Raw genomic sequence first — 23209 nt, 5'->3', positions numbered from 1 at the left:
AGGTGTTAACTTTAGATGGTATAATGGGTTTAAAAAATAATAATTTTACAAATTATTACAGAGCAAGATAAAATGGATATAGATGTATGCAGTAAACTTGGAAAAAGGTGACATGGAAAGAAGGGGGTGAAGGATTGAAAAGGCAGAAAAATTCAATGAAATTCAAGTAGATAAATTATATAATATTATTGTTAGACTAGCTATAATGTATGACACTTAATGGACAAAAAAAGACAGCGAATGGCTGCTGAATGAATGTATATTACATCCATAGACATATACTACAAATATTTGTATAATATGTCTATTATTACATCGTTGATGAATCCTAAAAGCCATTCTTCTTCTATTTATTCATTTATTTTTCCTCCACCTACCTGAGTATTTGGCCAGCTCATCGTCCAATGACATAAACAACGATCATGATAAGCTGTAAAAGCTTGATGGCTTTTGTCCCTTTATATTTAGACCAGTGAATAGTGATCCAGCACATAGCTCTCGTGCCAGCGTGGTTAATGAGTTTTGTTTACTAAAATCATTGTCGTTATACTTAGACAGCTTTATAATATTGTTAGTGATGGCACGTGGATTGGTGGTTCTTAAGTAAATTTCCTTTTCCAAATATGTATATAAAATTAATCTGTGCAAATAGATGAATAATTATTAAGAATTAAACTATATCTCACCTTGTTGCTTCTTGTTGGTATGCAGGTATTGATTAGGATTAGGAATTCCTAAAAAGAATAATAATTGTTTTAATAAGATACATTAGAAAATAAATCAATATTATTAAATAAGGTTAAAAAACTAAAACAAAAAATTTTAAATCGATTTTATCGCATAGCAATCACAAGATAGCTTCTTGCTTGAAAGTTTAATGTGGCGATCGAATTTAAGCTTATTAATCTTAATAATATAGACCTAGAAATTTATTTTTAATCTTGGCTTTGATAATTTCATCCTCTAAAATAAATTCTTGTAGATCAAATTTAAAGAGAAATAATTTAGTTTTTGTTATGTTAAATGACAAGTAATTGGTATCACACCATTTATTAATTTTATGCAGATCCTTGCTAATAATATAGTAGGGAAGTGTTATCCTGCCATAAAATAGTTGTAGGTATCATCACAATTTGGTGATACATATATTTATACTTATAAGATAAATAAGATTTAAGTAAACCAATTCAAAGCCTACCTCTAAAACCATATTTTTATAATTTATTAAGTTATTATTAAAGTATACGCTTCGAACTTAATTACGCAAGATGAAGATGTCACGAGATTCTATGGACCTTTATAAGAACATATTAACTCCATCCCAAATCGAGACTTACATAGTCATTAGTCTGGTGAATTTTAATGACACAGTAGTAAAGTCTGATGACAGCACCTACTGCAAAGGTTATTGGAAATTTTGGACTGAGACGAAGAAACGAAAAAGGTGACCGTCTTTTAGTTGTTGTTGTCAATCCCCATACTGCTATTTATTTATATAAATCATGAAATAAAAATATTTCTACTGGAAATCACCTTTTAATTATTATATTTTCAATTAATTACTATTTAACTGGGAATAAGCCACAATTAAAGGTTAAAATACGTTTATTGACGTTTCAATTTCCACTTCGGAAATCGTTCTCAAAATATTTTGTTTTTCTCAAAAAATCGTTTGTATTTTGAGAACGATTTCCGAAGTGGAAATTGAAACGTCAATAAACGTATTTTAACCTTTAATTGTGGCTTATTCCCAGTTAAATAGTAATTAATTTAAAATGCCACAAGAAAATAGCTTCAGAACAATATTATATTTTCAATTTCCCTACAGTATTACTAATCCACGAAACTGAAAAAGGTATTCTACTAAATGGTTACCGGCTAAACAACATCAGATATGCAGATGACATCATAGTATTTGCGGACAACTCAGAAGACCTACAAGTTCTTATGAACAAAATCATGTATTACAGTCAACAATATGGATTCAATATAAACGTTAAGAAAACAAAGCTTATGATAATTAGCAAGAAAAGAATAACAGAAAGTCAACTCTACGTCAACCAATCGAGTGACGAACTACAACTACCTCGGCACCATAATAAATGAAGAATGGACCAACAACCAAGAGATTAGAGCACGGTCGGAAAAGCTAGATCTACCTTCAATCGGATGGGGGCGTTCTTCAAGAGTCACAACCTCTCTCTTGATACAAAAGTAATACTGCTGCGATGCTACGTCTTCTTTGTCCTTTTTTATGGTGTTGAATCGTGGACCTTGAACGAAGATATGTGGAGAAAACTGGAAGCATTTGAGATATGGCTATATCAGAGAATGCTTAAGATCCCGTGGACTGACCGAGTCACAAATGAGAAGGTCCTCAGAAGAATGAATAAGAAACGTGAGGTACTGACCACCATCAAATCTCGAAAGTTACAGTTCTTCGGACATATTATGCTAAATGAATCCAGATATGCTCCCCTTCAAGCCATCCTGCAGGAAAAATATTTGGAAAACGATGTCCAGGAAGAAGAAGAACGTCTTGGTTAAAGAACCTCAGAATCTGGTTCAATTCAAGATATGTGCAGCTTGTCCGCGCTGCTGCAGATAAGATAAAGATTGCAATGATGATCTCCAACATTCGTAACGGATAGGCACATCAAGAAGAAGATTACTAATCCGCAATTTTGCGACGTATTATACTTATATATTATATTTCTTTTAAAACATTGAACCATCTGACTCATCCTTTCTCTTGCAGATAGTATAGGTTGCCAACTGGAACCAAGCTACAGTTTTTCATAGATATTTAAGTTTTTATTAAACTCAATAATATTATAACTTTTGTTGTATTATATTTTCAATATCCTTTCTAAACATTGGACAAATTCGCTGACTTCGTTTATATTTACACATTTAATAATAAAAACTTTATATTGCCAGCTTTTTATCGTTTACTGTATTATTCTTGGAGTAGTAATGTTTATTCTAAAATATAAATAGGGCACTAGTATTTAGCGTTATCAAAATTTATAGAATTTTATTATTTCGTTAAATGTGAATATGTGCAAAAGTCGTTGTATATATTTTTTAATTTTATATTTGTTTATTGCAATTTGCATAAAAAGTTTTATATTTTATCATATTCAGCAGAAATTATTGCGCAGTAACTAATATTTTAACGAATATTATTTTGGATAATAAATATAAAATATAAAATAAATGAGATGATTATAAAATAATATGGACATAACTAATTAAAGCAATTTACCTATACGGAAAAAGCTTATTCGATTCAGCTACAAATTTTTGGGATTTTTGTGGAAGTAGCACAGATTGTTATAATTTTACGTTCATACTAGCAAAACAATCGCTAGAAATAATCGAGAATATTTGACGTTAGGATCAAAAGTAGTACTTGATATGTTAGATTGCATTTCTGAACCTACAAACCAGTGGGTATTTTTTAAAAATTTATTTACCAGTAGAGATTTATTATTTTATTAACAAAAATGTGAATACCGAGCAACTGGAACTTTGCGGGCAAAATATATTAGTGAAGTGTCCTATATAAGATCAAAAACTTCTGGTAAAAAAGCTAATGGATCAACAATTTTCGATTTGATGTTTTCTTAGGGTGCCTGTCCGTTCCGAACGTTGGCGGTCATTCTGGCTATGATGACTTTGTTGGTTGCTAGACGGAATAGCTGTGTTGAGGTCTTTCTATACCATGCTCTCAGGTTAGCAAGCCAGGATATTATTTTTCGTCCTGGGGGATATTCTTTTTCCTTCAATTTTACCTTGCAAAATGCATTGGAGTAGCTCATATGCGCCTTGATTTTTCATTATATGTCCCAAGTACTGCAGCTTACAGCCCTTCACGATGTTGACCAAATCCGCGGTTGTGTTCATCCTCCGCAATACCTCTTCATTGGTGACTTTGTCCAACTTTGTGACAACTGAAGAACCCTGTACAGAAAAAAGAAATAAGTATCAAGCTTGAGGAAGAAATAAAAACGATCGAAAACTTGGTACAGACAGACATTGAAGTAACATGGACTGCTCTAAAAACAAAAATAACAAAGATACAAGAAGAAGACATCGGGTTCATAAAACACAACAAAAAACAAGAATGGATAACGCAAGAGATCATGGACCTCATGGACGTAAGACGAAAACATAAAACAAGCCCAATAGAATACAAGCGAATCAACAAAATCATTAGAAAAAAGTGCAGGGAGGCGAAAGAAAACTGGATGTCAACAAAATGCCTAGAAATCGAACAACTTCAGGAAAAATACGACACCTTTAATATCCATAAAAAAGTAAAAGAAATGACAGGTAGACACAAAAAGAGACAAGCAACAATATTAAAAAATGATAATAACGAAATAATTATGGGTACAGAAGACAAACTAGAGAGATGGAAAGAATGCATACAAACTCTTTTTGACGACGATAGACCTTGTTCTCCACCATCCACAGACAATCGAATAAATGAAAAAGGCCCAGAAATAACCAAAGAAGAAGTGATTCATGCAGTAAAATCTCAGAAAGATGGAAAAGCCACCGGTCCAGATAATATCAATGTCGAAATACTTAAACTAATTGCAGATAACGAAAGTAAAAGCCTAGATTTAATAACAGCACTATTCAATAAGATATATGACACAGGTAAAATACCAACAGACTGGCTAAAATCAACATTCGTAGCATTACCAAAAAAATCGAATTCCTCACAATGCGATGATTATCGAATATTAAGCTTGATGTCTCATGTCCTTAAAACTTTTCTCAGAATTATCCATACACGAATTTACAAGAAGTGCGAGTTCCAGATGAGTGACACTCAATTCGGATTTCGAAACGGATTGGGAACACGAGAGGCTCTTTTTGCTTTAAATGTGTTAACGCAACGATGCAGAGACATGTATGTAGATGTATATGCATGTTTTATTGACTATCGAAAAGCATTTGACTGCGTTAACCATCAAAAGATGATCGAAATTCTGAGAACAACTGGAGTTGACGAACAAGACTTGCGAATTATCTCAGAACTATACTGGCACCAAACGGCAACAATTGAAATAGAGCACACAACATCCGAAGACATACAAATCCGACGAGGAGTGAGACAGGGTTGCGTCTTATCACCGCTACTCTTTAATTTGTATTCGGAGTCTATATTCAGAGAAGCATTAGACGAGGTCCAAGGCGGAATTAAGATTAACGGAATCAGCATAGACAACATCAGATATGCTGATGATACCGTCTTAATAGCAAGCAACGCACAAGAACTACAAAATATAATAAATGCGGTAGTTCACCACAGCGAAATGTTCGGTTTACATCTAAACGTTTCCAAAACTAAAACTTTAGTATTTTCAAAGACACCAATAAACGTACAGGTGTATGCCAAGGGTCAAATAATAGAACAGGTAAATTCCATAAAATATTTGGGAACAAATATCAATAGTCAGTGTAATCCAAAAAAAGAAATCCTATCAAGAATCGAACAAGCAAGGAAAACATTCATGAGCATTAAAACATTTTTTACAAGATCAGACCTTAGTCTACAGCTTAGAATCCGAATGATCAGATGTTACGTTTTTTCTATCTTACTGTATGGCTGTGAAAGTTGGACAATGGACTCTGAAATAGAAAAAAGAATAGATGCCTTTGAGATGTATATATACAGACGAATGTTGAGAATTCCATGGGTACAAAGAGTTACTAATGTTGAGGTACTTCGTCGCATGTGTAAACAAAAAGAATTACTAAGAATAATCAAAGAGAGGAAAATGCAATACTTGGGTCATGTGCTGAGAGGCGAAAGATATGAATTACTTCAAGTTATACTGGAAGAAAAAGTACAGGGCAAAAGATCAGTAGGAAGACGCCAGAACTCGTGGCTGAAAGACATGAGGAGATGGTTCGACCGCTCATCCGCAGAGATCTTTCGTGCAGCAGTTTCCAAAACTACAATTGCCATTTGGATCGCCAACCTTCGAAAGGAGACGGCGCAATGAGAAGAAGAAGGTGACTTTGTCTATCCAGGGTATCTTCAGGATCCTTCTATATAACCATAGCTCAAAAGCTCGAAGTTTTGATAGGGTTTCCGCCTTCAATGTCCACGTTTCTATTCCGTACAGATGCACTGAGTACACGTAACATTTAAGGAGCCTTATTTTTGTTTCTAAGGTGAGGTCATGGCTCTTGAAACACAGAGCTCATAGTCAAGAATGCACTTTTTGCCTTTCGGATGCAACATTTAATCTCTTTAGTATTGTCCCACTACTCATTATAGTTCCCAAGTACATAGTTGTACTGTGAGACACGTTCAAACGGCTGTTGTCTACATTCGTTACACTGCCAAAGAAATCCAATGTAAAAGAATGTTCAGAACATAGAACAATATCTTTAATGAGCCATCTACTAAAGATATTTCTAAAAGTCATCCACAACCGAGTTTATCAAAAGTTGTATTCAGATATTAGTGATACACAGATGGGGTTCAGAAAGGGACTAGGTACTCGAGAAGCTCTCTTCGGTTTGAATGTTCTTACACAAAGATGCCTAGACGTCAATCAGAAAGTACATGCATGTTTTATCGATTTTGAAAAAGCGTTTGATAGAGTACCTACGCCATGATAAGCTAAGAGACATTCTTGAAAGAAAGAACATAGATAATAAAGATCTGGAAGGAATCGCAATCAATGGAAAGGTTGTAAATAATATTCGATAGCCAGACGACACTGTACTACTTATAAATATAAATATTGCCTGCAACAATTATGGCATAAGTATCAATATCAAAAAAACCAAGTATATGGTCTTCAGTAAGAACATGACACAACCAGCACATATTAGTATAAACGGCATTCAAATTGAAAAAGTATCAAGTTACAAATACTTGGGGACTTCAATAAATGAAACTGGAGACCAAGACAATGAAATAAAAAGACGTATCGAAATTGCCCGAGCCACCTTCACAAAGATGAGGAAATTTTTCTGCAACAGAGATATAAGCATCCCTCTACGATTAAGAATGCTAAGGGGCTACGTATTTAACACGCTATTATACGGTGTAGAGGCCTGGACTCTCAAACAGAACAACATAAAACATATTGAAAGTTTCGAGATGTGGTGCTACCGTCGAATGCTGAAGATAAGTTGGGTTGAAAGAGTCACAAACTTTGAAGTAATGCGAAGTATAGGAAAAGACCCAGAAATTTTGTCAACGATCAAACGAAGAAAACTTGAATATTTGGGTCACCTGATGAGAGAACATAAATCCGCATTACTTCAAAATATAATGCAAGGAAAAATAGAAGGAAAACGGAATCCAGGCCGTAGAAGAATGTCATGGTTGCGTAATTTGAGAGAGTGGTTTGGCTGTACTACTAATGGACTCTTTAGGTCAGCTGTAAACAAGGTCAGGATAGCCTTGATGATTTCCAATCTCCGATAGGAGTGGCACAAGAAGAAGAAGAGACACGTTCAATTCTCATTTGATTCACATATTTGATGTATTGGTGATGATTTGGATTTGATGTAAATGAAGAAATATTTTTTGTAAAATGGAACGATAGTAAGTGTCTAATTTTGATAATGTAAAATCCCTCGCACAAGCTAGTAGATGGAATAACAAGCTCAAAGGAAAACGTTTATTTCTTAATCGCAAGTATACTCTAGTAAGGTTTTAACCCTTAAGCAGTAACTGTAAAAAGGCTCAAAAATAAACGAATGATTTATAATTGAAGTTACATTGAACGGATTGAACCTACAGTGAACAAATGACAATCAAACACACACTTGTTTGTATAATTAAAAGTATATAAAAGCGGACGAGATTAGAATAGAAATCAATAATAATTAGTCATTGTAGATATGTAGTATTTCGCAAAGTTACCGTAGGTCGATATTGTTATTGTTACCGGCTGATATTGTAAACACAGTCAGTAACCTATTGTGCATAAATAAATATAGTGCTAAGACATAAGTAGTGACGTATAATTAACAACCCGTAACAATATCCCTTTTACACCATAATATAATACACTCATAGAAGGTACGAATCAACACTACTGGTTTGTTGGAAAATATGCCACTAAAATGAGATCTAAGAAGTGATATTGGCTAATATTCACAAGACTGATTGATATGGCATTAGTAAATTTATGCCTTCTCTAAAAACCAGTCAATAAGTCAAATATTACTTTATTAGATTTTCGTCGATCTGTAGCAGTTTCCTACCCAAAATTGACACTTAATAGGGAAACCGGAGGAATACCGCGCACGGGGGAATATCGCGCATCAGTATCTTGGCAACACGGCGTAAGTATTCCAACATTCAACACAGTGCGCCGTCTCGTATTTGCTAGCCGACCACATGTTTGTAATATGACTGCATTATTCGTAGTATTGGTTTAGACAATGTCACAGATTGTTTTTTTTCAAGACTGATGTAATTTTCGACTAATCTTTAACAAGCGGTAAGTGCTTTTGTTATTAATCTTCATTAAAACTGTTCAGTGATTATTTTGCTTTATATGTATAGATAATTTTACGTACAAAAATAATGCATTTTATTTAGTCATTAATTAACAGTGATAAGTTAAGTTAGGTTACTCACTTAGGGGGAATACCGCGCAGCTGTGTCGGGGTAATTTCGTGCTACGCGGTATTACCCCGTGTAAGAATTTTTGCTAATATAGGGTTTTTATTGCACTTTAGATTCCAAAATGCCCCGTGCTTACGTTCGGAAAACTGAAAGATCAAAATGGACGGAAGATGAACTAAAAGCTGCGATCACTGCTATACAAAAAATACGAGAAGTAGGGCGATCATTCAATATTCCAGAATCCACTCTACGTGACAAACTAAAGTCCAATAGCCATAACAAAATAAAACTTGACAGAAAACCAATTTTTAATGATGAACAGGAATCTACCATAGCCAAACATGTCAAAAAGTTGGCGAATATGTTTTTTGGAGTCACACCATCAGAACTAAGGTGTTTAGCATACCAGTTTGCTGAAGAGAATAAAATAAAACACCGTTTCGACTCGATAAAGAAGATCGCTGGTGAAGATTGGTTAGAACTCTTTTTAAAGCGTCATCCAGACATTAGTGTTAGCAAACCCGAAGGTACCAGTCAAAACTGCATTTCTGTATTCAATAAAGATGAGGTTGAACGATTTTTTAACAATCTGCTCACAGTTATGGAAAAGTTTATCCGAATTTTGGGCTCTAGCCTCAGGATGATCGTAGATGATGCTTTTTAAATGTCCCCAAAAAAAAAGAAGTCCATGAGTGTAAGATCTGTAGATCGCGCAGGCACTTAATATCGCCTGGTCTACTGATAACTAGATTCGGGAAAGTATTGTTTAAGTACTCCCTAATTATTCGAGCGTTGTGAACTGAACTGCCATCTTGATGGAACCAAACATTCTCCAGATTTACATCAGGAAGATTGAAAATAGCACGAAGAACATGATTCTGTAACAAATAGAGTTATACTCTACTATTCAAGTTACCCTCAATAAAACATTTACTTATTATGTGGTCTTCTAAAATGCCAGTCCAGACGTTAACTTTTTGAAGAGGTTTGGTTCGGTAAACAACATTTCTGTGCTGAATTTTCCGCGACCAATATCTCGTAATAAAAGGATTGTGTCTTTCTACTAACGAAACAGAAGATTCATCAGTAAATAAAATGTTTTTAATAAAATTGGGTTCATCATTAACCTTCGTTATTAGAGTTTCACAAAACTCCATTCTTCGAAAGTAGTCGTCTGGATAAAACTGCTGCGTTTTCGAATATTTAAAATTCTTGTAACCGTGCTTTTTCCATACATTCGTCACAGTAACATTGCTAACATCTAACTCTCTAGCAATGCTTCTACTCGAACGTACTGAATCTACTTCGATTGTTGCACAAATTTGTGTACCTCGGTTATTCTCTTTCCTCAACTTTTTCTGGTGACACTTCTTGAGCGTGACATTTTCTGCAATTTTTGAGTCAATAACAACTCTCAAAATTGTTAACAATATTATGAACTGACTGTATGCAAGGAATTGGTCTCCCCTCGAAAAACACAAAATAAATCTACACACTGTTGTCCAGAATTACCACCATAAAACCATTTTATTATCTGAACCTTTTCTGCGGGTATATAAGCAGACATGTTGTTTACAAAAATAAATTAAAAATCTACGCTGTTATTGCTTTAAACAACCACTGTATAATGACAAATTATTGGCGACGGGGCAACGGATGTTCGTGGAAAGTCGACGGTGCGCAGTATTGCCATTTATAGTGTGTATATCCAATTTAAAAATTAACGTACCGTATGTCTATAGTACAGCACCTTTACACTTGGTCTAGAAATTAAACTCTAGGTTCCCTCCCTTATATCTGTGTACACTTTGGGAACTTTGGTTAAGAACAATTTTTATTAAAATATCTGCTTCTATCAAATATATATATATATATATATATATATATATATATATATATATATATATATATATATATATATATATATATATATATCTACATAATAAAGTACTACCAATCTATTTATTGTTAAGTTCTTTAATACCTATATTTTAATTTTATTCAACGACTTTGGACCAGTTGACATAATAACTATTTTTTGTTGTTTAAGTGTCAAAGTCACGTAGTCATTACATATTAATCTGTCGGCCTGTAACTTCTAGAGAGCTCGCCCCAGGTGGCGGATAGGGGAAAGCCCTCACCGGTTTATTTCAAGTAAACCGACGAGTTGGTGCGAAATAAAATACCACCCGCAGATAAACAGGCAGGGCAAGTGACACTCCTTAGATAAAGAGAAAGCAACTTATTTAAGAGAAAAGACTCTAAGAAGAAACTCTGTCCTTCAGGATCGGACCAACTCGTGGATTCTTAAAAACATCAAAACTTCATAAACAGCTTAGGAATCGACGAATTGACGAAAAGGCTACAAAAACTGCGAAGGGAAAATACGATTTTTGGAACACGAAATGTACAAAATCCTCTTCAAAAAAATGAGGTGTTCACCTAATGTTTTTAATTCCCTTTTGAAAGTGAATAATAAGTTGAATATTAATTCTGCTGTAATGATTTTAATATATATTTTTACTTGGTTATTATCTATGTATATGAAAATAAGCCAAAATCCTTAACAAAATTATTCAGTGTAACGTTTCAACCACTTGAACGGCAACTACCACGAAAATTAATGTAAGATTTACAAATTCACATTTTATGGATTAAATTGTCAATAATGATAGTTTAATCGTTTAATCTCTGCAATGTAGATTTGAAAAAATGTAAGTATTTTAATGACTGCAGATCTGATGGTCATAAAATTGATATCGACTGAACATCTGTTGCAATCTGGCAACTAGCGTTTTGAAGGTTCTGACAGTATTGCCAAATTTATCCGCTAATCTACCAAAGGGCAATTACAATTTTTTTTTCTAATAACTAACTGCAACTAATATCGAAAGAAACAAATATCCAATTCAAACAATCGTCAGATTCTATAAAATAATATAAAAATGTACTGTTTCAAAGCATATTTGTGGCATAAAATATATACCTACATAATAAGGACATGGCAACACCGCAAACACATATTTGTGTTACTAAAGTTTACTTGTAGCTAATTTTTTTATAATTTTATTTTTAATTTTTATTTCGGTTATTTTTCATGATGTAGCATTTTTTCTTTAGATTACTGCTTTTTGTTATTCCTTTTAAGAACAAAAATTAACGTTTTGGTGAATATTATGCAAACATATTTTTTTCTAGGTTTTTTAAGTTTAAGATTCACTGTTGATAACTAAAAACTAGAGTGAAGTGGTTAAAAGACAGTATCTGTTTAAAAATATACTTACTATACACATTTATTGTTCCCTCCATGTCTCCTAATGAATTTTTTGATATGCATTTATACACGCCGTAGTCTTTTGGTTCCAACAAATTTATTCTAAGTTTCATATGAACTTTAAATCCGTCTTCTATGATTTCAGGAACGAATTTGTTACCTATAAAATAAAATGCCATTTATAGTTTGGACTGAATATGTCTAAAATATTAAATGAGAAATCCAATACTTTGAAAGTCCTAAAACTAAACGATATAGTAATAAAAAAATAGTAGAAATATTTAACCAAATTATTTATTTTAAAAATTGCAAATTATTATTATTTTTTTATATTTGATAATAATCTGTAGTCTGGTTTTTAAAGTGTACTTGCCCTTTCAGTTACCTTGTGTTAAGGAATACCTAGTGTTGTACTTATTCTTTTTAGTTTTACATATCATATGAATGTTTGTGAAATAAATAGTTCAGTATTGAATAGTTTTATTTATAAAATGATCCGCGCTTTTTATTATACCTACATGTATATATCAAATGTTTTTGGATACTTTAATTTGCGTTCTGACTATGTATGTAAAACATGGATTTACAGATTTTGTTTATAGGATATTTATTTTGAGAGTAAACTGACATTTATCAATTCAGTTATAGCACTAGCAAATAAATTTATTTCGAAAATAAATTTAATTTACCATGTAAAACAGATCATTAAGAATACTTTTTCTAAAAGTCTGAATTTCTTAGGTATTGTTTCCAATCTGATTATTTTTCATCTATTTACAAAAATAAACCGTTAATTTTTCGTTCATCTTCTGATCGCTCGTAATCCTCACACCTACGTCACAGCTACGTGCTGATGTGACACATATTTGGACGATGGAACTATTCTTCTAGTTAAGCGTTCTTATGCAGGGACTGCTTTACGTAAGTTTTCTCTGTCGTACTGGGGGAAAGCGACTGTATTGCAGCATGATAATATAACCACAGAAAAAATAACAATCAGAATGCCCACTCTCAGGTGCCGCCTTTAAAGTGTGTCAGCACGCGATCGCCATACTTTAAACAGAAACACGGAGTCGGATTGAGAAATTTGTGACAAGCTACGATATAACCATAATTTAAAGTTTTAGAGATTAACAATTTAGTAAATTTGAAATAATTTAATCTATTCTTTAACTAAAAGTACGACATAAAATATTGCATATTATATTATATAGTTGCCGTCAATTAATTAAACCGGGTTAATTTTTCTATGCACACCCGATAAAATTTCACTGAACAGCACTGGTTCCGTTTAAAACATGGCTGATTCCATCTGTGCGAACGAGATGCGCGTACTTATCTTGACAAGCAGAGTGAGCATTCTGATTATTTTATTATTCTGTGCTATAACAAACAAGATAAGTCAACGCGCATGATCTTGCATCTCTCTCGCACACCTGTGATGTAAGCCAGAGACAACTTTAATGGCGCCAAGTTAAATGCTTTATCTATGTTCATGTTAATTATGTTGCTGTGTTAATCCAGTTTGCTATCCTGTGTGCTTCAAAACGCAGTGAATGAGATTTTTATTTATTCATTGATGATGAGATTTTTATTTATTCATTGATGTAGCCACCTGTGATGTAAGCCAAAGACAACTTTAATGGCGCCAAGTTAAATGCTCTATCTATGTTCATGTTAATTATGTGCTGTGTTAATCCAGTTTGCTATCCTGTGTGCTTCAAAACGCAGTGAATGAGATTTTTATTTATTCATTGATGATGAGATTTTTATTTATTCATTGATGTAGCCACCTGTGATGTAAGCCAAAGACAACTTTAATGGCGCCAAGTTAAATGCTCTATCTATGTTCATGTTAATTATGTGCTGTGTTAATCCAGTTTGCTATCCTGTGTGCTTCAAAACGCAGTGAATGAGATTTTTATTTATTCATTGATGTAGTAAAGACTTTGTATATTATATCGTTATATAAATTTTGTGGTGAAAACATTCAGTTTACTGTGTTAATATCACCTAATTTGTTTATCGTACGCAACTTCCTCTCGACTACATGTAGCTACTATTTTTGTTTGCCATAATGTATCGTGCAGTGGTGTGTTGTAAACAATAATATTAAAAAAAGGTAAAACATTTTCGAAGTATTGTTTTCTTGTGTTTCCTAGAGATAAACAAATGCGTAAAGTATGGGTCTCCAAGTGTTTTTAGCGAGATGAATTTAATGTAGAAATCGCGAGAATATGCTCAAAATATTTTACAGAAGCTGACTTTTGTTTAAGATAAAAACTATTGGGATTACTTGACAAACAGTGGAAGTTAAGAAATTATGCCATATCTTCTCTTCATTTACCTAATAAAGACCCCAAGCGCTAAAACATCGCCTAAAAATAGAGGCAAAAGAAGAATGGAGAAAAGAAATATATTGAAAAACATGTAAGTATTTTGGTTTTTTACACACTTTAACAGCAGAGCAAATGTTTTATAGATACTAATGGCCATAGAACTCTAAATTCAAAGTAATACTTTGTTTTTGATAGGTCTTTAAAAAAGTCACTTTGGATGTATGACTTACTACGAATGTGGTAGTAAAATATGTTCTTTAACGTTTATTATAAGATATATAAATATATATTTAACGTTTATTACAGAGAAAGCACGAATAAACTATAACCTGAAATATTAAATCATATTAAAGTCAGATGAGATTGCAAAAAAAAATGTAGAAGAAACTTGCCACAAAAAATTTAAGGATATCGCTAGTCAAACTGCAATGTAAGAAGAAAAATTCTATTTTTAAAATCTGTATTAATAGTTATGATCTATTTAAAAATTATTTAAGTGAAAACAATATAGTCAAAAAAGCCATGGGACAAATAAATAATTTAAAAACTGAAAATGAAGAATTTAAGGAACTTCTTAGAAGAGAGAAGAGGAAAAAAGTACAATTGAACAAATGTTTACTAAAGGGCAGTTCAAAAAATTAAAAACTAGAAAACAAATTAAGTGGACAATTGAAGATTTTGCTTGGGCAAGGGGTTTGTTATAGTATCATGGTATTGCAGAAATCAGTCTATTTGTATTATATGTCTATCGGTTAGATGTTTTTCTAAACACAGTTTTGGGGTGTTGCATATGTGCAATGATATCTACCCCTAGTGAACCACTTTCTGTTGAGACAATGGTTTACCATCCAGTAAATTTAGACAAGAATAAAAACTGTAGGTACTTACAGTTTTTCCTCTCTCTAGTTAGAAAAACCCTTTAATTTCAACTTTAGTAACAAACATGTTTTTAATAGTTGGCATAAACCAACGAAAAAAACTTATTCGGAGCTGAAATTATTAACAGTTCTCTCAATAAAAATTAAAAAAAAAAAAATCGGTTGCCCGTAAAGTCGGTTTTACGGGCGAAGATTTTACGTGACAACGTCTTTTTCTCGGTAGAATATTTATTGATATGAATATTATTAAATTGCACAATAGGAACAAGGAATTGAATGAAAATAAGAATTGCACATATTTTAACTATAGAAATATATTTTGTTTACTAAAACATTGTACATGTAAACTTAAACTTAACTAATTTCTATTTGAGTGATTTTGTTGAGGATAGGACGATGATAGGAGAAATATGAAATGAAAGGAAGTGTTTCTGCTGTAATGTGTAATCCAACGCCAAGAACGCTCGAGAAAGACAGAGACACAAGCGCGCACCGATTCAACGCGCCTAATTCTCTAGTGCTGCGCGCGCAGCGGACCGATCATGTTTGAGTGGGAGAGAGACGCAAGGCATTCGCCGGTCCGGCGGGCCTCTCTCTCGTTCTGTGACTCATCGTAACAGACGTGAGCGGGCGTTACACTTTTTCATGAGTGACTCCGAGCCACAACCTAATTTAAGACGTTGTCACGTCAAAATCTCAAAACAGATTTAAAATTACCTCTTTAAAATTTATTCAGAAATAAAATAAATGTATAAAATGATTTCTTTACTAACGTTAATCAAACTTTAATGTTCCTAAAATCACATCTCATAAGAAAAATCATTCCTTTCAAAATAAAACCTTATTCTTAAAACAATATAAATTCCGATAAAATATATTAGATTTTACTACCCATGCTTCATCGATCTCCGTTTTTATAGTTCTCGTGTTAAATGTATGATTAAATAAGATCCGAACTTTTCTCTTCTATACTTCTAATCTCGGGTCGCCTGATTATACTTTGGGGTATACTAAGTAATGGGATCATAGAAAATCGATTTTCGTTGCCGCATTGCAACTTGTAAATTTCTACCTTCACGTTAACTGGCTGAATGCTTATTTCCCCTTTACCCATCATCTCCCACGAGACTGCTCCTTAGAACTATCTTACTAATTAGTCCTGTTCTTTTAGTCGATAAATCGTTCACAGTGGAAATAAATCCGTTTTCCAATTAATTTGAATTATGGCATAAAGCTGTTATAAATGCATATTTATTCGTAGATAAATCTTTAACATTCGATATCACAACCTTCTGCTTCATGGCATAATGGTCAGTATTAATATATTTCAAACCCTAGTATTAATACCCAGATTCTAATATTCTTGGAACTAACTTGGTAAAATTGGGATTGTAGAACAACAAGAAATACTTTGGCAGAGACAAAGATATATTGATAAAGAAAACTTTATGTTATAGTCAGGAGCATGTTATAGATTGTTATGCTATGTAAAATTAAAAATAATATTGGTTTGCTCTTAATATATTTCAAATTATAAAATATAATAATTCAAAATATTTCAACTGATAAACTATGAAAGATTATTCAAGAAAGAAAAGAAAGTCCATTATCTTTGGATTACCTGTAGTAAACAAAATTTAAGATATGCATAAATTATTTTCTTTGTAAAATATATTTGAGTGAAAGTAGTGAATTGAACAATACGACCGGGTTTTCCAAATGGACTTGTACAGTGAATAAAGACAATAGGGTAGAATTTAGAAATTATATTTCTCCGTTAGTTCTTAAGAATTTGTAGAAACCGATTAGCATGTTAATAGTTTGTAGGAAAGTTATAATTGTAGTTAAAATTGTTGTTTGTTATCTAAATGGGGAAAAATATGACGAACTTTGATTGGCAAAGAGTGAAAAAAAGTAGGAGAGATGGAGGAATGAGAGTTTAGCTAGATTTTAGAGGGAAAAAAATATGACGAGTTGTTTTCCAAGGATGCAAGGCGAACAGTCGTAGTTCTTTGGCGGTTCCCAAGTGATAGTAAGCATTCGAAGTGAATGTTTGTGAGTTTTCGTGGACTAAGTGTATCCTGACGGAAGCTGATCCAGTAACATATTGTAAGTCATACTTTTCTGCTTATATATTCCAAGAGTCACTGTTCAGGCCGGAACGAGAGATTCAGTTTATCGAGAGGAGAAGAAGTTTATCTTTTGAACGATACGTGCATCTGAAGGAGATCATTGAAGACGAGAGGCTCGCAATAATTTGTTGTAAGATTGCTGATTACCTAGGGAACTGCTAAGAATAGATAGTGTAGGCTACAAGGAACAAGGATTTGGACAACTCATCATCAGAGAGATAGTTTTTTTTTCATTCGTCAGTTGTTCCTTTATCAACAAAGTTTTTTTTTTAATTGCTTCAGAAAAGATAGAAATATTTATCAGGAGATATAGAACAACAATTTTGATTTGAAATTTTAATTTATAGAGTATATAACATTAATTTTTGAAGGTTCACGTACGTAGAACAAAAATTTTGATAATCATTGTATGAGATATTTTTTGTTTAAGATATTTGAGTGTGAATTTAATTTCAATATATAATTTTGTGTCATATATGTTTATTATTCCGGTATCCCTCAGACCTTACCTATCATATGTAAAGCATAAATATTGAAGCACGAATATAACCCTGAGATAAGAGAATTAAATAGTGTGATAAAATCATAATTTCATCATTTAAATAAGTTTAATTAATTAATTAATTAACTAATTAATTGCTTGGCGCATCTCTGACTTTTAATATCACATTAATATATATACATATATATATATATATATATATATATATATATATATATATATATTTATTTATTCAAAAATGGGTACATTAATAGCTTTGTCGACTCTGCCGAAATTTTTTCTTTTTAACACTTAGCCTTTTATCAAGTCCATTCTTCAACTGCGATATACTTGTAGTAACCAGACGTGAACGATTATGACATATAATGCCCGAGAGGATACGAGATTTAGTTATACCGGAAGGATGTTAAGAGTAAGTATTATAATGAATACTGGCAGCGAGACAAATGATCGAACATATTAAAATAAGGAAATTGCAACCAACACTACTGGGAAAGCAAAATGTACAACATCGTAAGTAAATCAATACGTCAATAAGTCAACATCATACGTATATAAATATACGGAAAGTTTGAGTAAATTGTGAAACTGGTTTGATGTGCATTCAGTCAAGGAATATTAATGGTATATCTTATCCTACTGGTGTAAGATCTGTGTTACAAGAAAAAAATAAAAATGCAACAGCATAAAATATATAAATATTAGTAAAACCTTATATGGGAGAATACAGAGTTGGAACTCTAAAGAAATAAACATACAACAGCTTTCTTACAACTCAGAAATATTCAATTCAAGATGACAGTTTCTTTCCGACAGTTATAGGCCTAGAGTTAGACTCGACGTAGAAAATTTATTTTCTTTCTCTAGTAGGTAGAAAAAATATTTGAGCAGTATGTAAATGTATGTAAGACATCTTTAGAAAATAAGAACATTGATCATTGTTGCAATTGCTTTGTTAAAAAAATGCTTTTACTTATTTTAGAAGTTTCAATACGTTTTAGTATTATTTAACAAAATAAATGATAAATAGGCCAGACCATTTTATCATGTCTAAAATAAACAAGACGGTTTATTAATTAAAAAAAAATACATATTTAAAGCAAGTTGACATTTCGATAGACTAACGGGAATAACAAAAAATATATTTTTATAGGGACAAATCATTTGAATTATATTTAATACCTGCAAAGTGATCTATACTTCCATGCAATGACATTTTTGCAGAATTACGATTATTCGCCAAATTCGAATCGATGTTTACAGGTCAAATAAATAATCAAATGTGCCTGCTCGTTTTAATACATATTTTTGTCTGTCTGCATTCTTTGCGTAACTTTATTTCCATTGTAACCGAAAATCAATGTGTGTATTATCATTTCTATTCTTTCTAAACTTTCTATTCTTTCTAAACTTTTTTTATGTATTAATCCCACGTTTAACAAATACAGCTTTGTCTTGACTGTCACATTCTAAATCTTTTTCCCATATAAAACCAGAAATGTTGTTAACTGCTTCACTTTTAACACTCATTGTACACAATTACCTTCTAAAAGACAATACAAAATATTAAAAAGTATAAAAACTCCAAAACTTTGTAACGTAACAAGAATACAACAGCATGAGCTCTTTCAATTTTTCAGGTCATGTTACGGCCCGTTCACATATGGGAGTCCGTTTTAGTGGTTCCTTTTTAACAGATACGTCATAAATTTTTGATCTGTACACATAGGCACCGTATAACTTTCAACGGATCCGCCATTACTGGATGCGATGTGAACAGAAAACTCGCAGTGTATACGCCGCTATTCTACAAGGATGGACGCTGTCCTGTTGTATTGGTACTATCGTCGGAGAAGGAAGATTCGACATTATTGGCAGCATCCACTGATGGTCCAAAGATCTAGAGAGGGTGCTTACAGTTTACTTATGAGTCAGTTACGTGGTGATGAATCGAAATTTTACAATTACTTTCGTATGTCAATGTCTACTTTTGATGAACTTCTTAAACTATTGGAAAAGGATTTAAAAAAGCAAGACACTCGATGGAAGAAATTTTCTTCGGTTTTATCTCATAGTCAATGTAGGACATCATTTTGTCATCAATTTCATTAAAATTTCTTTTGGTTGGTGCTCTTCGTTTTGGCAGGGGAGCTAGATTTTGTTTGTCCTTTTGACTGTCATTGTCAAGTTGTGTCATTGTAGTCACACTGTCATCTTCGTTTTAAGGTTTATTCGATGTCGTGGTGTCATCTTCGGTATGTTCTTCAGTTTGTTTAGCAGAGACGCTTTCGTGCGTTTCACCAGCAGCAATTACTTTTTTCAAAAACAGCATCTGATTATGGTATTTGTAGGGCTTCGTGTTTGAGACAGCGGAACCAGAGGTCTTAAATTATTTTTATCTTTTAGTGTTCTCACCCAGGCATCTCTCATCTGTCTCCACGTTTTCATAACAAGTTTTTCAAAAACAAGTATAAAACAATTTTATTTTCAGGTATGCAGCATCCGGGTGTTCATTTAAAAATCTTCATTACACCTATCGCGTTGGTGTATCGACAGTTAGCAATATTATTAAAGAAGTTTCAAGATGCAATTTAAGTGAAAAATTTATGCGACTTCCTACATCAGTCGACGAATGAGAACAGATATAATAGCAAGTGGATTTAACAAAAAAGCTAATTTTCCCCACTGTCTCGGAACTGTCGACGGAAAACATATCCGACTTAAAAAACCACTAAATAGCGGTTCACTGTATATCAATTACAAGGATTTTTTTCCATCATATTATTAGCGATCGTAGACTATCGCTTTGTATACGTCAGTGTCGGATCTTATGGAAAAGAATGTGATTTATCAATATTCAAGTTGACAACATTTTGGAAAATGATGCTAGACGACAGTCTACAAATACCAGCACCATGCCCATTAACAAGAGATTCAGAAACGGGAGTTCCTTATGTGGTCATTGGAGACGAATGTTTCGGATTATACGAAAATTTACTAACGCTGTTTGGCGGGACGCATCTAGATAAAAATAAGCGAATATTCAATCATCGTTTGACTAGAGCTAGGAGATACGTTGAATGTGCCTTCGGTATATTAGCTAATAAGTGGAGAATATTCCAACAGCTGTATGGACTGTTAAGGCATGTACTATTCTACACAACTTTATAAGAGATAAGGAGGGCTCAAATAGTAATAATAACGTATCTGAATAATTTAATTACGAAAACCTAACCCATGAAGTAAGAACACGAGGTAGTAATGCTGCCAATTTAGTTCTAACATAATTCGTGAACTATTTCATGTCCGAAGCTGGATCAATTCCATGGCAGGATGAAGCTATTTAGAATGTAATTAAATAATTAAACAGACACTTACCAAAATCTTGTTTTTGTCTTTGTTCTATAGCCTCAAAAATCCTCCATTAAAATAACGCATATTTCACGCCAACCTGCAATACTTGCAGTATTGTCTTTGTATTTATCCAGCGTCTTGTCCCAAACGACTGGTCTATTTTCCACCAAAGTAATTAACATTTTCTTGTCTATTAGCTTTTTTACTCCTTGGTTGACATGGTTGATCTGTGATTATAATAATTATTACACACAATGCACGCGCGCGTTCTCTATGAATTTACAATAGCAAATACGAGTCAAAACCTGTCGCATCCTCCATTTCCTACACGCCACACACCGCCCACCCTGGACACAGTATCTATCCGTTAAGATTCTACGTATCCGTATATTGTTAACTGTTCCGTCGTCCAGTATTCGATGACAAAACGGAATACTGTATACGGAATACTGTGCCATGTATTCGCTCAAACAACTACATAAGTCGCTCAAACAACTACATACGCCATCGACGAAAAAACACTTACACGATAACACGGAACAGTAAAACGGAGACATGTGTGAACGGGCCGTTAGTGTGCTGCTTAGGAAGCTCAATTGTCGCTCCGAGTACCTATACCGCGTTTCTCACTTTTTTACCAGTCTTTAGCTGCACTCATGTTTGCCTTTCTAATGTGTGTGTTCTAATTATAATTATATATATCTTCTTCTTAAAGTTCCATCTCCTATCGGAGGTTGGATATCATAACGGCTATGGTCACTTTGTTGGCTGCTGCTCTGAAAAGTTGTAGTGAACTACAGTTAAACCATTCTCTAAGGTTCTTCAGCCAGGAGATGCGTCTTCTTCCTATGCTTCTTCTTCCTTGGATCCTTCCTTGCATAATAGTTCTCAGCAGCTCATATTTTTCTCCTCTGGTTATGTGACCCAAATATTCTAGTTTTCTTCTTTTTATGCTGTTCGTAATTTCTATCTCCTTATTTAGACGTCGTAGTACCTCAGCATTGGTAATCCTTTGAACCCACTGAATTTTTAATATTCTTCTGTAACACCACATTTCGAACGCTTCTATTTTCCTTATGTGTTGTTTCTTCAATGTTCAAGCTTCCATTCCGTATAGTAAGATAGAAAATATGTAACATCTTAGAGCCCTCAATCTGAGATGCAACTGAAGGTCTCTGTTGGTAAGCATTGTCTTCATTTTCACAAATGCTTGCCTTGCAGTTTCAATTCGGACTTTGATTTCTCTGCTTTGGTCATTTTTGTCATCAACCCAGGTTCCCAGATATTTATATGTCTCTACTTTTTCTATTTGGGTTTGATCTATCATTAATCTTTCATTTCCATGTTGCGTTTTTGAGACAATCATAAATTTAGTTTTTCTCTTATTTATTTTTAGTCCGTATCTAATGCAATAATCGTTAATTCTATTTACCAATTGTTGTAGCGATTCCAGGGTGTCTGCCATTATAACGGTGTCATCAGGGAATCTTATGTTATTTACTATTCTTCCGTTTACAGAGATTCCATCACCCAGATCCGCTATCGCTTCCTGGAATATGGCTTCACTGTACACGTTAAACAGTAATGGTGACAGAACACAGCCCTGTCTTACTCCTCTCTTTATATCTATATTTTCGGACTTTTGTTCTTCTATCTTTATATTGGCCTTTTGATTCCAATACAAATTGATAATGATTCGTAAGTCTCGTCTGTATATATCTTTGTTTCTCAGTATTTCTATTAGTTTTTCATGTCGGACCCTGTCGAATGCCTTCTCGAAGTCGATGAAACAGGAATAAATATCTAGGTTCATATCTAAGCATCTTTGAGAGAGGACATTAAAAGCAAACAGCATACATATATTTATATATATAATTATAACAAGAAAAGGTTAATGCGAGTTAATAACAAAATAAAATTAATAGGTATCGGCATAACTCACAACAAAGGAAAAAAAAAATATAATAAAATATGTGTATATGATAAAAGGCAACCGTATATACGTATTTTTGACTATTGATCACATTGCTCCTGTAGTGATCCTTTCCCATGTTAACATGCTCCTTTTCTAACTTGGCTGCACCGTACTGAAGACAACGACACCGTACTC

General features: G+C 33.1%; 1 protein-coding gene across 1 annotated transcript in view; it reads right to left on the bottom strand.

The window, feature by feature from the left end:
• Positions 1-23209, bottom strand: part of LOC140438167 (lachesin-like) — a 479820-nt gene that overhangs the window by 4011 nt on the left and 452600 nt on the right. The window contains exons 7-8 of the mRNA XM_072527880.1: positions 11905-12054; positions 687-734 (exon numbers count right to left, since the gene is read on the bottom strand). Of these exons, the coding sequence (XP_072383981.1) occupies positions 687-734; positions 11905-12054 (198 nt within the window). The remainder of the gene's footprint in view (positions 1-686; positions 735-11904; positions 12055-23209) is intronic.

Source organism: Diabrotica undecimpunctata, chromosome 4 (genome assembly GCF_040954645.1).
Source record: "Diabrotica undecimpunctata isolate CICGRU chromosome 4, icDiaUnde3, whole genome shotgun sequence".
NCBI lineage: Eukaryota > Metazoa > Arthropoda > Insecta > Coleoptera > Chrysomelidae > Diabrotica > Diabrotica undecimpunctata.
This window is presented reverse-complemented; position numbering and strand designations above follow the sequence as displayed.